This window comes from Loxodonta africana, chromosome 6 (genome assembly GCF_030014295.1).
Source record: "Loxodonta africana isolate mLoxAfr1 chromosome 6, mLoxAfr1.hap2, whole genome shotgun sequence".
Taxonomy (NCBI): domain Eukaryota; kingdom Metazoa; phylum Chordata; class Mammalia; order Proboscidea; family Elephantidae; genus Loxodonta; species Loxodonta africana.
The window spans coordinates 88,048,808-88,066,725 of record NC_087347.1 but is presented as its reverse complement, the minus strand read 5'-3'; the positions used below and the strand labels follow the sequence as shown (position 1 = coordinate 88,066,725).

The following is a 17,918-nucleotide window of genomic DNA, read 5'->3' as shown; positions in this document are numbered from 1 at the left end:
ATAACTAGCTTTTCTCTCTAAAGAAAACACAATCTACAGTAAATATACATAGCTTTTTTCTCCCTCTTTAATATAAAAAAAAATAATTACTAACAAAATGGCTAGAGAAGTAGGGGGGAAATAGTAGACACAGGTTTCAGAAAGTGTGCTTATAGCTGTTTTCTTTGAAAGTGTGGGTTTTCTCTTTCTGTTTATATGCCCACATATATTCACAGTCAAAAACACTACTAGGTGTTTTAATTAATCTAGACTACAAGTGTAGGATTTCAATTATATGTAAAGTTTCTCATAGACAATGATCAAGTTTCACAAATACAAATAACTGTATCTTACATTAGTAGTATATTAGTTTGTAGCAAATGAAAGCAAAACTAGAAATTCTGAAGAGTGACATGTAGGAAACCGTTAACAGTATTTTACTATACATCTTTCTTTTGTTAACTATTGAATGAGAATAGAGAGCAGTTTTGGAATGTTAAATGTAGAAACTTTTAATGAAGATCTCTAGGAGTTTATAAAAGGTTGAATAGAAAAAAGAAGACATGGCATGTGTTATATAAAAACCCAAATGTCAATAAAATTCTATATTTTAGGAGCACAAACTGAACACAAAAGCAGGTAAGTATTCAAAAGTAAGAGCTGTCATCAATCTGGTTCTTAAATTGGAAGTGCAGAGAATAAGAATACATGTTGACCTTTCTTAGCCAACCTAAAATCTAGCTATAACACTTGATTCCAATTAGATCATCTCGAACACTGTATAAACAAAAATTCTTGCCATAATACTACTTTATAATAATAAAAATAAACTGTAGGTACCAGAGTGCGGACTTGAAGTAAGTGTGGAGGAAGGTGTGCCAAGAAAAGCAGGTGACTGGGACTCAGAACATAAGGCAGCAGGAGCAGAGCCTGGGGCTTTTGCTATGTGGAGGTTACGAGGTGTTGAGTGGGCTGAGAGACTCATGGAAGGGCTTTTGACAGAGGAAGCAGTTTTATTCAGTTTCATGGAAGTTTTCTCTCCTTCAGTATCACTATCTGATTCATCTTGGTCTTTATCATCATCATCATCTTCTTCTTCTGATCCTTCTGTATCTGATTCTGAATTACTATCTGATTCTGGGAAGTAAAAGAATTATTGTATAACTAGATAAGCATCAATGGTTTGTAGTTTGTATCTAAATGGAATAGTTCAGGAACCAGCATCTAGGATTGAGAACTCAAATGAGCAACTTTCCCCAAGAGTAAGTGTAAAAATTACTGTCATAAGCTATTTGAGTACAATGTATATAAATTATAAATTCTCAAAATACTTCATTGAAAGTATCAGTTTTACTCAATACTTTAATCATATAACAGTTCTTCTCACATGACGTTATTCACACGATGAGTTCTGCTTAATGGCTTCAAAATCACTTTTAACTTAATGGGGGAAAGTAACGTATAGAAAGAATAGAACTGATTACTCAATTTAATAGGCTCCAATAAAGCCCAGTATGAGGAAGAGAATTCCCGTGTCATCGTTATCCTTTCATCTGGACTTTGAAGTAAAAGAAAACAATTTTCTGGGGAGATTCTTGGTTTTTTTGGCGTAGTTTTTCTACTTAGGTGCAAGACTTCATAGGCTTCCTAGGCTTTAAAAAGAATAGGCTTACAGAAACAATTATGATAGGATAATGTAGTGAAGCCTTGGTGGTATAGTGGTTAAGAGCTAGGTGCTAACCAAAAAGTCAGCAGTTTGAATCTACCAGCCGCTCCTTGGAAGCCCTATGGCAATTCTATTCTGTCCTATAGGGTCGCTGTGAGTTGGAACTGACTTGACGGCAATGCATATAATGTTGCGATTTACTAATTTAAGCTTGTTCTATCTATGTAGTCCTCCCATCCCTAACCCTCCCCCAATTTCAAGCCAAGACTCAGGCTTTCTACTTCCCTGGGGGGAGGGGAGAGGGCTGGATAAGGGTCACTGGGCAGGCATTTTAATGAAGTATGTATGCCTTCTGAAGAGATACACATTGAAGAAATTATGTAAGGGTATTTTTCTTTTTTTTTTTTTATTCTAAAGGGGCAAGAAGCAGCAGCATGCTTCCCACTGGTAGAACAAGGATGCTACCCAACTTCCAAAGTTTGGGTCATAGCAGTCTTGGACAAAGAGGATGCTGGTTACTATTGTGATAGATTAGATACTAGAGGCCCTTCCCCTCTTTTCTGGGCACCATAAGCAGCCCAGAGTACAATGGGTCCCTGAGAGGGAGAACTAACGTAAAATATCCTGACTTCACGGTGGGATGCAGACGTTAGATGAAAATGAGTTTAACACAAATAAAATCTTTCTTGCACATTTGAGTTTCTGGGCTAAGATTCACACCACATACTACCATACACATTCTAGGGAAGTCTGACTAAAGAATATACAATGCACCCATTCCTCCAGATACGTACAGTCTATTCCAGAATTAAGCATGATAAGCATAGGGCTGATACTTGGACTGTATCCTAATGGTTCCCAGAGCAACAGCTTTCGTGGAATTATGTTTTATGTGATGCTATCTGCTTACTTTGGTGTTCATAATTAAAAATAGCTTATGAAAGTTATCAATAGTGATATTCATTATATATCATGAAAAGCTGTATTTATGGGAACCTCAGGAAAAAGTCTCACCAGGAAAAGTTGTTCTTCCCTTGAACAAGTAGTTTGTTTTTACCTTATAGACACTTTTAGATTGCATAACTGACTATATTTTCCTACTCATATTGGCTGCTAGAAAATTTACAGTAGGGCTTATGGCTGGCCAGTAACAAATTCACGAACTTTGAGAATAGGCATTTCTTCTATGTATTTAAAATTTAAGCTATCTTGTATTTTCTGCTTTTAGTCTTCTGAGGAACAAGAAAGAAAGGGAAAGGAAAAAAGAAAGGAAAGAAGAAGGTAGGGGGAAAAATAACCTAGAAAGTGAATCAAAATAAAATCAGAGTACTCCAGATGTTTTATAATCAGTTCTTTCTTATGGACGGACATTAATATGGACTTAAGTTTGTAGGTACTTTCTGAATGATCATGATGATAATTTTACCTTCGTTCAAAATTTCTAACATTTAACATTTACATTTTAACAAGTAGCAGAAGAAATTTTTTTTAAAAAGGACAAATGAGTGGTCCTGAATGAAATAAAAATTAACCAAGTTGATGAAATCATCTCCTCATTCATATATCATTTATATTCACTTCAAAGTTTATTACTTGCTTAATGTCAAATGAATAACAAAGCTGATAATTTAACTTAGGATTTCCAATTTAAATTACTCCCTCCTGTACTTTATCAGATCATTACAGAAATGTACATAGCTGTGTGAAACACAGTGAATGGCAATGACTGTAAGTCTGTGAATTAAGACGCTCCTTAAAATGTTTTGGTTCACATAGCATTTAGAGAAATACCTCAACTTTTAAAATAGAAAATAACCTGATTGGCTGTCATCAGATTCATCATCTTCATCATCTTCCTCATCTTCTTCCTCTTCATCCTCATTTGAATCTTCAGAATCTTTACTACTGGGAATGTCTGAATCTGTTCCTCTGAACTGTTCCACTAAGGATTTTGCAGGATGAGGGTGATGCTGTGTTTGTAGTGTGTTTGCATTATTGCTAACTGCTTTTTCCTTCCCTTGACTATGCAGTATAGGAGAGGCAGAGGGCATTACAGGTGTTTGATTGCCAGGGGTTCTTCTCCCACTTGTACTCAAATTTACAGGTGAGGAAAAAGGGGTGCTACTTACAGAAGCAATGTTTTCATTAATCCTACTCTGTATTTTAGTTTTGGTAGTAAGTGCTAGAGGAGCTTCTTGAATGACGCTTTGAATAACTCCATTTGGTTGGTGATTACCTAAAAGTGCATTTGTCAAGAATGGATTAGGGTGGTTATTTTCTAATGTTTGTTTTGGATGTGCTGGTGAACTAGAGGTTGCTTTTGGATTTGACAAAGCTGCAATAACCTTCTTCAGGCTCTTAGATGACTCCTGTTTCTTTAACTGTGCTGGGAATGTCTGTTTACATTGTTCCTGTTGAAACAGAAGTTAAACAAAACAATAATGTACAATAACAGCAAAGATTGCTTTTATTTACCTTCAGTATCTGAAAACAGCTGGTCATATACAAATCGAAATCATTAAATACAAGTGCTGTAAAGGAGTGGCAGCAATGACTAGTTGGTTGGTGAACCTTGGCTAGACCTAATATATTTAAAATTGAATTCATTTTTCTTCCTTGAAATATATATGTTTTCTGACTGTTGCTCCCATTCTCCCAATAATTCAAATATGGAACCTAAAAACATCTCTTAATGTTCTCTTTTCCAAGTCAGCCATATATTACCATGTCTTCTGGATTTTTTCATTAAATATTGCTCAAATTAAAGGCATACTATCACTCCTTCCCACCCAACTCCCAATATACACTACAAACCAATGCCAGTTCTATCTCATTTTATTATATTAGCTCCTTGGTCAAAAGACTTTAGTGCCTCTCCCCTCATTAAGTCCAAACACTTTATTTTGATATTCAAATTACTTTAAAATTAGGCAATAATATAACTTTCCAGTCAAGCCAGAAAATTTGCCATGCCTTGTGAATGTCATACTTTCACTACCTTCACATTTTGCTATAACCATTTTCTCTACATGAAATGTTCCCCTCTTAAAAATTTTAAGCTGATGAAATCCTGTTCATTCTTCAAGACCCAACCCAAGAGGTCCTCCATGTTTGTCCTAGCGGGAGTGAGAAGCACACTTTGCCTCTCCATTTTGAACTCCTTTATGTTCTTATATTCTACCCTATACTGCTTATAGTAGTACACGTAGTATATATAGTAACATACGTAACATAAGAAGACCTGATGGTGCAATGGTTAAGCGCTTGACTGCTAGCCAAAAGGGTAGCAGGTCGAACCCACCAAGAGGTTCCACAGAAGAAAGACCTGGAGATCTGCTTCCATAAAGATTATGCCAAGAAAACCTTATGGAGCCATTCTAGTCTGTCACAAGGGGCAACTATGAGTCAAAATCAACTTGATGGCACCTAACAACAACATAGGTAATAAATGCTTCTCTGCTTTAAACCTCTAAAGAGTTAAGTCTACATCTTTGCTATGTTTCATAAGAGTAGGAGCCCTGTATGTTATTCATCTTTAGTGTCTTCCCAAAACCTAGCTTAGAGCCTTGAATTTGGCATGTACTCAAAAAAAATTGTAGATTGCTGAACGAATGATTGATTTTTAGGGCAAGAAGAACTTCTTGAGGCAAAGATTTAGGATACTAAACTGGTGGGAATGGTGGCTCAGCATTCTGTGGGCTCTTCATTAGAGTGCCTTTAGCACATTAACATGGGAAAGAGTACAATAACATGCTTTCTTGGGAAAAAATTTATTTGTAAATGCCATTAAGCCATAAAACTTACCTCTGTAAATAAGAAACAAAAAATAACTTAGTTATTGAAATCCCCTTGAAAACAATAAAAGTATATAAATTTCATTAAGTTAGTGTAATTAAAATAAACTATAAAAAATAAAGTAAAATAAAACTATTGAAATATTTTAATAGAAGAGGAATTGAATTTCCTAAGATAAATTGTGAGTGAAAATGACTGCTGCAAAATTAAAAAATCAGTAATGTTATCAGTATCAGATCCAGGCTCCTAACACTCAAGTCAGCAAAGATTTGTGGTGATTTTATAAGTATAGATAAAGATAAAATTGCATACAAAATGACTTATTAAGTATTTTAAAGCAACAGTACTGGCAGATAATAAGTAATTCTTATATAAACTTCTGTCTCTTATTTAACATCTATATTAGTTTAGAAAATTAAATTATTAATTTTATTTGGTGAATAAAATCTGGAAATTATACTAAATCATTTTGTTTACCTTTAAAATGAATTTCATAGTATTTTCATAGTATTTATTACATAAAATAAGTATTTCTTAAGTAAAATGTTTTTACATAAGATTTAAATTTTCAGAAGAAGAAATCAGTATAATACGTCAGACTACAATAAATGTCACCTAATGATTTTGTACCTTTTTTTATAGGGAATAAATTTTTTCTTCTAAAACACAGGACCATGAAAACAAAAACTTTCCCTTTAGTTTCATGTTTTAATTTTCTGTAATTGTTTCTATTAATACTCATATATTAAAACCTAAAAGTTTTCAAGAACAACCAAAGATTCCTACATTTTATTTTAAGGCTAATATCGGTTACTGTTTTATAATACACATAGACTTTCTGATATTAATGGTACATAAAAAGAATGGTGGCATTGGTGGTTCAGTGGTACAATTCTCACCTTCCCTGTGGGACAGCTTAGTTCAATTCCCAGCCAATACACCTCATTTGCAGCCATCAGCTATCTATCAGTGGAGGCTTGCATGTTGCTGGGATGTTGAACAGGTTTCAGAAGAGCTTTCAAACTAAGATGAACTAGGAAGAAAGGCCTGGAAATCTACTTCAAAAAATCAGCCAATGAAACCCTTATGGATCACAACAGTCTAATCTGCAACCAATCATGGGGATGGTGCAGGACTAGGCAACGTTTCATTCCGTTTTGCATGGGGTCACCATGAGTTGGGGGCTGGCTCCATGACAGTTAACAACAATAACACATAAGAAGAGGGGTGAGGAGAAAACTGAGACCTATATATCAGGAAAACGTCTTGATTTTGAAGGACAGGGGTATAGAAACAGAGACGTTTGAAGCTCTGTCCTGCCTCCAACTTCTCCCTCCCCCAGCTCCCACATGAATTCCTTCAGGCTTAAAACTCACTTTGAGTGAGTTTTAGTTATTAAAAACTTTCAAGGCAACACATACTTAAAAAAAAAATTTACTTAATACCTATCAAATTCCACCCTTGAATTATATATCCAATTAGTGTATACTGATTTGAATCAAGCATCCACAATGAAAAGATACTGAAGGATCCAATAATTAAATAACACCCAGGAATCATAAACTAGTTAAGGAGGCAGATACACACACAGAAACCCTGGTGGAAACAGAGCAGGTATCATGAAACGAATGAGATTACTGTAATGAATAAGGCAAAATTCCATATGGTACTCTGTCATATAAAGAAAAACAGAAGTCATATAAAAAATAAAGATGTATTTATAAAATCCACCACTCATCTGTCAGTTTGTCTTACTGTGGTGGCTTGCACGCTGCTGTGATGCTAGAAGCTATGCCACCAGTATTTCAAATATCAGCAGGGTCACCCATGGCGGACAGGTTTCAGCGCAGCTTCCAGATTAAGACAGGTGAGGAAGAAGAACCTGGCGATCTACTTCTAAAAAAAATGGCCAGTGAAAACTTCACAAACAGCAGTGGAACACTGTCAGATATAGTGCCAGAAGATGAGCCTCTCAGGTGGGAAGGCACTTCTCATGGATGGAATTATATCCCCCCCCGAAATGTGTGTATTAACTTGGTTAGGCCATGATTTCCAGTATTCTGTGGTTGTCCTCCATTTGATGATTGTAATTTTATGTTAAAGAAGATTAGGATGGGAATTTAACACCCTTACCAGGTCACATCCCTGATCCAATGTAAATGGAGCTTCCCTGGGGTGTGGCCTGAACCACTTTTTATCGCTCAAGAGATAAAATGAAAGGAAAGCTAGCAGAGAGTGGGGACCTCATACCACCAAGAAAGAGGCATCAGGAGCATGTCCTCTAGACCCAAGGTTCCTGTGTGAAGAAGCTCCTAGTCCAGGAAAACAATGATAAGACGGCAGACAGAGAATGTCTTCCCCTGGAGCCGATACCCTGAATTTGAACTTTTAGTCTGCTTTATTGTGAGGAAATAAGTTTCTCTTTGTTAAAGCCATGCACTTGTGGTATTTCTATTATAGCAGTACTAGACTAAAAAAAAAAAAAAAGCAGCATTCAAAATACAACTGGGGACAAAGTGTTTCCTAAAAGTATATATATTACAAAAAAAACCTGCTGCCATTGAGTTGATTTTGACTCACAGCAACCCTATAGGACAGAGTAGAACTGCCCCATAGAGTTTCCAAGAGTAGCTGGTGGATTTGAATTGCAGCTGAACGCTTAACCACTGTGCCACCAGGGCTTCCCTAAAAGTATAGTTGACCTTTATGATGTGGATGGAGTAAAGCTTCCGGGACTTTCATTCGCTGATGTGGTATGACTCAAAATGAGAACACTCTATTGCAAACAATCATTAATAATCAGAACGTGGAATGTATAAAGTATGAATCTAACAAAATTGGAAGTTGTCAAATATGAAATAGAATGTATAAAGATTGATATCCTAGTGTCTTAGTCATCCAGTGCTGCTGTAAGAGAAATACCACAAGTAGATGGCTTTAACAAAGAGAAGTTTATTCTTTCACAGTCCAGTAGGCTAGAAGTCCGAATTCAGGGTGCCAGCTCCAGGGGAAGGCTTTCTTTCTCTGTTGGCTCTGGAGAAAGGTCCTTGTCATCAGTCTTCCCTTGATCTGGGAGTGTCTCAGTGCAGGAACCTCAGGTCCAAAGGATGGACTGTGCTCCCAGCGCTTTCTTGGTGGTATAAGGTTCCCATGTCTCTCTGCTTGCTTCTCTCTTTTATAAATCTCCAAAGAGACTGGCTTAAGAAACTATCTAATCTTGTAAACCTCATCAATATAACTGCCACTAATCCATCTTATTACATTATAGTGATGGGATTTACAACACGTAGGAAAATCACATCAGATGATAAAATGGTAGAAAACCATACAATCATATAAGGGAGTCATGACCTAGCCAAGTTGGCAGATATTTTGGGGGAACACAATTCAATCCATGACACCTAGGCATTAGTGAGCTGAAATGGAGTGGTGCTGGCCATTTGAATCAGACAATCATATGGTCTACTATGCCGGGAATGGCAGATTCAAGAGGAATGTTGTCACATTCATCATCAAGAAGAACATTTCGAAATCTGTTCTGAAGTACAACACTGTCAGTGATAGGATAATATCCATATGCCTACAAGAAAAACCAGTTAATATGACTGTTATTCAAACTTACTCACCAACCACTAATAAGTAAAATGAAGAAACTGAAGATTTTACCAACTTTTGCAGTCTGAAATTGATCAAGCCTGCAATCACGATGCATTAATAATTACTAGTGATTAAAATGTGAAAGTTGGAAACAAAGAAGAAAGATCAGCAGTTGGAAAATATGGCCTTAGTGAGAGAAATGACACCACAGACTGCATGACAGAACAAGACCAATGACTAATTCATTGCAAATACTTTTTTTCAACAATATAAACAACAACTATACATGTGGGCCTTGCTGAATGGAATAAACAAGAATCAAATTGACTACATTTGTGGAAAGAGATGATGGAGAATCTCAATATCATCAGTTAGAACAAGGCCAGGAAATGAATCAATGTAATCGACCACATAAATAAAACAAAAGAATCATATGATCATCTCAGTAGACAGAGAAAAGGCATTTGACAAAGTCCAACACCCATTCCTGATTAAAAAAAAAAAACAAAAAAACTCAATAAAATAGGAATAGAAGGGAAATTCCTCAATATAATAAAGGGGCAGTCCTGATGGTGCAGCAGTTAAGAGCTTGGCTGCTAACCAAAAGGTTGGCAGTTCGAATCCACCAGCTGCTCCTTGGAAACCCTGTGGGGCAGTTCTACTCTTTCCTATAGGGTCACTATGGGTCGAAATCATTCATCAGCAAGGATTCTGGATATAAAACCAGCAGCCAACATAATTCTCAATGCAGAGAGGCTGAAAACATTCCCCCTGAGAAAAGGAACACGACAAGGATGCCCTTTATCACTACTCTTATTTAACACTGTGCTGGAAGTCCTAGCTAGAGAAACAATGCAAGAACAAGAAATAAAGGGCATCCAAATTGGTAGGAAAGAAGTAAAGCTATCCCTATTTGCAGATGATATGATACTACACATACAGAACTTAAAAGACTCCACAAGAAAACTACTGGAATAGATTCAGCAGAGTTGCAGGATATGTGATAAATATACAAAAATCACTTGGATTCCTACATGACAATAAAGAGAACTATGAAAAGGAAATCAGGAAAGCAATACCATTCATAATAGCCTGTAAAAAATAAAATACTTGGGAATAAATCTAACCAGGGATGTAAAAGATCTATGCAAAGAAAACTATAAAACACTACTGCAAGAAACCAAAACAGACCTACATAAACAGAAAAACATACCATGCTCATGGACAGGTAGACCTAACATTATGAAAAGGTCAATTCTACTCAAAGCATTCTATAAATACAATGTAATCCCAATCCAAATGCCAACAGCATTCTTTAACGAGATGGAAGAAATAAGCATTAACTTTATATGGAAACAAAAGAGGCTGTGGATATGTAAAGTGTTAATGAAGAAGAACAAAGTAGGAGGCCTCACACTACCTGACCTCAGAACCTACTATACAGCTATGGTTAGTCAAAACAGCCTGGTACGGGTATAATGACAGACACATTGACCAATGGAACAGAATTGAGAGCTCAGATGTAAATCCATCCACCTATGGTCACCTGATCTTTGACAAAGGCCCAAAGTCCATTAAATGAGGAAAAGACAGTCTTTTTAACAAATGGCGCAGGTAAAACTGGACGTTCATTTGTAAAAAAACGACACAAGACCCATACTTCACACCATATGTAAAAACTAACTCAAAATGGATCAATGACCTAAAAATAAAACCAAAAACTACAAAGGTCACAGAAAAAAAGATAGGGTCAATGCTAGGGGCCCTAATAAATACATATATTACAAACCATAACAATACACAAACTCCAGAAGATAAGCCCGATAACTGGGATCTTCTAAAAATTAAATATTTATTGTCATCAAAGACTTCACCAAAAGAGTGAAAAGAGAACCTACAGACTGGGAAAAAAATTTTGGCTATAACATATCTGACAAAGGTCTAATCTCTAAAATCTATAGGAAAATCCAATACCTCTGCAACAAAAAGACAAATAATCCAATTTAAAAAATTGGCAAAGAATATGAACAGATACTTTACCAAAGAAGACATTCAGGCGGCTAATAGACACATGAGGAAATGCTCGGGATCAGTAGCCATTAGAGAAATGCAAATCAAAACTACAATGAAAAACCATCTCACCCCAACATTACTGGCATGAATCAAAACAACAAAATATAACAAATGTTGGAGAGGCTGTGGGGAGAATGGGAACTCTTATGCATTGCTGGCAGGAACAGAATCTTTTATAATGCAAATAACTCTTCTGTGGCTCTGTAAATTCATTTATCTTAAAATGAGATATACAAAAATAAATAATTGAGATAACCTAAACAATGTAATTTCTAATTTGCTTATTTTAATTGTGAAGTCAATTAATGTGATTTCAATACTAATAGTACCTGCTATGTTTGAGCACTTGAAGCACTTACTAATGGAGATCAGAGGCCACAGCCTTCAGTACGGATTGCACCTCAACATAAAGAAAACAAAAATCCTCACAACTGAACCAATAAGCAACATCATGATAAACAGAGGAAAGATTGAAGTTGTCAAGGATTTCATTTTACTTGGATCCACAATCAACAGCCATGGAAACAGCAGTCAAGAAATCAAAAGACGCATTGCATGGGGTAAATCTGCTGCAAAGTACCTCTTTAAAGTATTAAACAGCAAAGTTGTCACCTTGAAGACTAAGGTGCTCCTGACCCAAGGCATGGTATTTTCAATCATATCATATGCATGTGGAAGCTGGACAATGAATAAGGATCACTGAATAAGAACTGCTGCCTTTGAATTGTGGTGTTAGCGAATACTGAATATTCCATGGAGCGCCAAAAGAATGAACAAATCTGTCTTGGAAGAGGTACAACCAGAATGCTCCTTAGAAGCAAGGATGGCGAGACTGCGTCTTACATACTTTGGACATGTTGTCAAAGGAAGGATCAGTCCCTGGCGAAGGACATCATGCTTGGCAGAGTACAGGGTGAGCAGGAAAGAGGAAGACCCTCAATGAGGTGGATTGACAAAGTGGCTACAACAGTGAGCTCAAGCAAAACGATTGTAAGGATGGCTTAGGACCGGGCAGTGTTTAGTTCTGTTGTGCACAGAGTTGCTATCAGTGAGAACCGACAGCACCTAACAACAACAACAACGTTTGAGCAGTACATTACCAGACCTAATGAAAAAAAAAGACATGATTGGATTGCCAAAAATATATTAAATGGGTGAGTAGGTAAATAAAAATTCAGAGAAATTCAGTTGGCTGATGCCTATATTCTATTCCCGACAATAAGAAAGATTAAAATCTAGGGTAGAATTTAATTTAAATTTGTGTATTGTAAAAAAACCCATAAAAAGTTGTAAGACTATATAAAAGCACTTTTTCTAATAGCAAAATTCTACTATAAACAAATTTAACTTACCCGTTTGGATCGCAATTCACTGGTCAAAGAACTAGATTCTTCAGAGGTATTTTTATTCCCTGCTTTAAGTACATCAGGAGAAGGAACTATGAGTTTCATGTAAGTTTCCTTTTTGGCTTGATTTACCAAAGATAAAGGTTTCACATTGGTCACCAATCCCGTAGACTGTATTACACTGGTGTGTTTGTTCACAGATTCCTCCTTTGCCTGAGAGCTTTGGAAAATAAATGGAAGCTGCTGTGACAAAACCTGAGGCTGCTTCTGCTGGGATTGGAATGATGAGTGAGTCTGGGATTCAGACACAAGAGGTAATGGCTGGTGTATTCTTTTTTCCTGGGCTTTTTCAGTTGCTTTCTGTCCATCTGCTTTTGGGTCTGAAATACCATGTAATAGCACCTGTAAATAAAAATTAAAAGAAAACTCTTCAATGTCTCAAAACAAAGAACATCAAGCAGTAAAATTTGAAGGAAAAAGGGTACTTTAAAAAGCGTCCCTCACATATACACTGCTGGTGGGAATGTAAAATGGTACAACCACTTTGGAAATCGATTTGGCGCTTCCTTAAAAAGCTAGAAATAGAGCTACCATACGATCCAGCAATCCTACTCCTTGGAATATATCCTAGAGAAATAAGAGCCTTTACACGAACAGATATATGCACACCCATGTTCACTGCAGCACTGTTTACAATAGCAAAAAGATGGAAGCAACCAACGTGACCACCAACAGATGAATGGTTAAATAAATTATGGTATATTCACAGAATGGAATACTACGCATCAATAAAGAACAATGATGAATCTGTGAAACATTTCATAACATGGAGGAATCTGGAAGGCATTATGCTGAGTGAAATTAGTCACTTACAAAAGGACAAATATTGGATGAGACCACTATTATAAGAATTCAAAACATAGTTTAAACAGAGAAGAATATATTCTTTGATGGCTACGAGAGCCAGGAGGGAGGGAGGGAGACGGGTTTTCACTAATTAGATAGTAGATAAGAGCTATTTCAGGTGAAGGGAAAGACAACACACAATACAGGAGAGGTCAGCACAACTGGACTAAACCAAAAGCAAAGAAGGTTCCTGAATAAAGTGAATGCTTCAAAGACCAGCGTAGCAGGGGAGGTGGTTTGGGGACCATAGCTCCAGGGGACATGTAAGTCAATTGGCATAATGAAATCTATTAAGAAAACATTCTGCATCCCACTTTGAAGAGTGGCATCTGGGGTCTTAAACACTAGCAAGCGGCCATCTAAGATATATCAATTGGTCTCAACCCACATGGGGCAAAGGAGAATGAAGAACGCCAAAGATACAAGGTAATCATGAGCCCAAGAGACAGAAAGGGACACATAAACCAGAGACTACATCAGCCTGAGACTAGAAGAACTAGATGGTGCCCGGCTATAATTGATGACTGCCCTGACAGGGAACACAACAGAGAACCCCTGAGGGAGCAGAAGAGCAGTGGGATGCAGACCCCAAATTCTTATAAAAAGACCAGACTTAATGGTCTGACTGAGACTAGAAGGACCCCAGAGGTCATGGTCTCCAGAGCTTTTGTTAGCCCAAGACAAGAACCATTCCCAAAGCCAACTCTTCAGACAGGGATTGGACTGGTCTAAGGGATAGAAAACGATACTGGTGAAGAGCGAGCTCTTTGGAGCAAGTAGACACATGAGACTATGTGGGCAGCTCCTGTCTGGAGAAGAGATGAGAGGGCAGATGGAATAGAAGCTGGTTGAATGGACACAAAAATAGAGAGTGGAAGGAAGGAGTGTGCTCTCTCACTAGATGGAGAGCAACTAGGAGTATATAGCAAGGTGTATGTAAGTTTTTATATGAGGGACTGACTTGGTTTGTAAACTTTCACTTAAAGCACAATAAAAATGGAAAAAAGTGTTCCTAATGACTTTAAATATATAACGGTCATTAAAATACACCAAATGTTTTTTTTAAAAATGTTTTCCCATTGCCTATTTTTCTTATGCAAAAATAAGAACTAAAGGTAATGATTTCAATTTTAAAACTTTTATCACTTTTGCAAGTCAAGGTTAATCAATTAAAGGACACTGTCAATGAAATTATTTATACCTGGTTGTTACTTTTGTGTTGTGCTTCACTCTCTGAATCAGAATCATCATCTTCACTTTCTTCAATACTTTGATCTTCTTCCTCTTCATCTTCCTCTAAGTCATCTGAATCGCTACTACTAATGCCTTCACTTGAGGTGTCTGATGATGTGCCCGAATCACTATCACTGTTGCTAGAACTTTCCATAGTTTTTTTCCTTGGTTTCTGAAAAAAGACAAGATTTTTATCAAGATTTTATTTTTAGAAAGAATTCAAGCTTCAGTAAGATAAATGCTATTTTAATTTTCGAGTGATATTTATAATTTCAATTCGTAATTTTAAGGAAAAGGAAAAAGTCAGATGTTGTAGGGCTAATTATTCAACAAATTGATCAAATTAACTTATCTGATAGGAATTCCTCTACAACAAAATGCAAGCTCTTGTCACATGCAGCAAGCATATTGGAATTATCAACATAATATATACATAGATTTAGTCATAAGACTACCTTGCTTCAAAATGTACAATAGATTAAAAAGAGCAATTTATAAAACAGTAATTCCAATTATAAGGGTCACATACACTAAAGTTGCATATTTAGCCTACTCTTCCTTCTTTATGCAGATAGTGAATCAGTAGCCAAATATTTACCTGTAACATGTCAAACAATATTCTAGATGCCAGACTTCAACAGTGTCTAAGACAGAGTCCTTGCCTTCCAGAAACTTACATTCTCGTGATGGTGGAAATGGGGAATAATTCCACATAGCAATAATTCTACATAGCAATAAGTGTTGTAAAGAAGCTAAAATAGGTAGCGTAAGACTTGGGGAGACTGCTTTAATTAGGATCAAGGAATTTTATTTTTATATTTCATATTGGAAAAGATAAAAAAATATGATAGAGGAGAAAGATTAATTTCTAGGACACGTAAGACCCTATAGGCAAAAATAAATCCAAAGCTAGCAGAAAGGTATGTTAGGTTACATAAAAAGTAAGTTTTGGGTTTAAAGAACAGACAGCAGTAGCAGATAAAAAGAGGAAAAATCATGAGATGAGTTATAATTACATATCATTGGAAAAAAAAGGTTAAAACTCTACCAACAGAAAGACTGAAAAGGAGAAATGTTGAAATGATAGAGCAACAAGATTAAGCACAAACCAAAGTTACTTAGGAGTATTTCAACAGCATTTGCTAAGAGATAAAAGGAAGAACAAAATATACAAAAAGCAGCACTGAATTACAAAAGTGGTTTCTCCATTATGGTCTTGAAGAAATACAGCTTTTCATGACTGCTGGCTTGAGGAATGAAAGATAATTAATACACCTCTTCTAAAAACCAAAACCAAACACATTGCCATAGAGTTGATTCCAACTCATAACAACCCTCTAGGACAGGGCAGAACTGCCCCATAGAGTTTCCAAGGAGTAGCTCGTGGATTCGAACTGCCAACTTTCTGGTTAGCAGCTGAGTTCTTAACCAGTATACCACCAGGGCTCCTTTTCTAGAGGTAGTCAATTTGAAGCCATAGTTAAAAGACTCCAAATCTACATTCTTTCCTTTGCGTCCTGTGAATTTTATTGAAGTCACATAAAATGCATATTAGTGAGGAAAGTGATCTGCACTCCTGCCGTTAACTGCTCCAAAAATTAGCTACTGTAATTCATTAAGCCGACTGGCAGTTACCATAATTCTTGATCTCCTTCCCTTAAAGAAAAACAGAAATGAGGAACTTAACTGCCGAAACCAAAAAACCAAACCCACTGCCATCGAGTCGATTCCGACTCATAGCGACCCTATAGGACAGAGTAGAACTGCCCCGTAGAGTTTCCAAGGAGCGCCTGGCGGATTCAAACTGCCGACCTTTTGGTTAGCAGCCTTAGCACTTTAACCGCCACTCCACCAGGATTTCCGAACTTAACTACAAGCCAAGCCAAGCCAAGCCAAGCCCAGTGCCATCGAGTCGATTCCGACTCGTAGCGACCCTATATGGGGCAGTTCTACTCTGTCCTATAGGGTCGCTATGAGCTATGAACTTAACTACAGTAGTGTGGAAATCACAGAATAAAAAAGACCAGAAGGTGGTAATTAAAGGGAAACAACAATATTACAGTAATATTAAATATACCTTTTATTTGGCAGAGCAATACTTCCTTCTTTGCAACCAAAATGTGTTGTGGGTTTCTAAGACTCTGTAGTGAGACTACAGAATCATAAGGAATCTAAACTGAAGTTATAACTTTTGGTTTTAGTAGGGGCTAAAAAGGGAAAGGGAAGACAGAGCTATGGTGATTTAGCAGAGAAAAATCAAATATTTCAATGCTCAAGTAATCTATGTGTAGATTTTTATTTTTATTTATTGATGGCATGAAAAAAGGGTCTACACTTATCAGGAGTTGTTCTAGAGGTCTTGGTTCTAAGGTTTTACGGTGTGTACGATTCATTTGCAGAACTTATTGATACCAGCATATTCCTGGGTTCCACTTCCAAAAGGGGCACAGGGATCCAATTAACAAGTGCTTAATGTAGTTCTAATGCAGATGGTCTGCAGAGCATACTTTGACAGTGTGCAAAGACTCTGCATTTTTTTTTAATAATTTATTTTGTTGTTGTTGAAAATATACATGGCAAAACATACACCAACTGAACAACTTCTACATGAACAATTCAGTGACATTGCTGACATTCTTCAAGTTGTACAATCTCTAAATAGGCTTAATGTTTGTGTATTTTAGCCTGAGACTTATTTTGTTTACTTGATTTTAAATATCTATATTTGTTTTAAATACATATGCAGGCTATATGAGGGAATTGGACTTAGTGAGTTAAATAACCACACCGCCCCCCGCCCGCCCGCAAAAAGAGAGATCAAAATTAGCTAAGGAACATTTTTTTCAAACTACACATAGAAAGGGCTCATGAAGAAATTTTTAAAAAGCTTAAAACTGAAAATTAGTGGGTAAAAATATAGAGAATTTTCTTCCTAAGTTCCATTTTACTTCATCTCCATTTTACTTGAACACCTACTACCACAAACTCCTGCCAGATCATGTGTTATACAAAAATGCAGCACTTCTGAAATCTTAAGTTCTATATCCCTCATTTTTTCTTTCATTTTTGTTGTTACCTTTAATTTTTTTTAATTGTGGTAAATATATATGTAACAAAATATTTGCCAGTTCAACATTTTTCACATGCACAATTTAGTGACATTAATTACATTCATCATGTTGTTCAGCCATTACCACTCAAAAACCAAAACCTGTTGCTGTCGGCTTCAACTCATAGCAACCCTATGCAGGATAGCAGAACTGCCCCATAGGTTTCCAAGAAGCAGCTGGTAGATTCGAACTGCTGACCTTTTGGTTATCAGC

The 17,918-nt window shown here is 36.5% G+C and overlaps 1 protein-coding gene and 1 long non-coding RNA gene across 26 annotated transcripts in view; one reads left to right on the top strand and one right to left on the bottom strand.

Moving 5' to 3' along the window:
• Nucleotides 1-17,918, bottom strand: part of BAZ2B (bromodomain adjacent to zinc finger domain 2B) — a 463,153-nt gene that overhangs the window by 85,278 nt on the left and 359,957 nt on the right. For 21 of the 23 annotated variants that reach the window (XM_064287090.1, XM_023542904.2, XM_064287092.1 and 18 more), the window contains 4 exons: nt 14,564-14,767; nt 12,463-12,858; nt 3,462-4,056; nt 820-1,116 (listed from right to left, as the gene is read on the bottom strand). In XM_064287090.1, the coding sequence (XP_064143160.1) occupies nt 820-1,116; nt 3,462-4,056; nt 12,463-12,858; nt 14,564-14,767 (1,492 nt within the window). The remainder of the gene's footprint in view (nt 1-819; nt 1,117-3,461; nt 4,057-12,462; nt 12,859-14,563; nt 14,768-17,918) is intronic. The other 2 variants (XM_064287089.1, XM_064287093.1) reach the window with 1 other exon arrangement.
• Nucleotides 1-17,918, top strand: part of LOC135231548 (uncharacterized) — a 125,658-nt gene that overhangs the window by 97,742 nt on the left and 9,998 nt on the right. For all 3 annotated transcript variants that reach the window (XR_010322309.1, XR_010322308.1, XR_010322310.1), the window contains exon 2: nt 12,657-12,770. This is a non-coding gene — a long non-coding RNA (uncharacterized LOC135231548). The remainder of the gene's footprint in view (nt 1-12,656; nt 12,771-17,918) is intronic.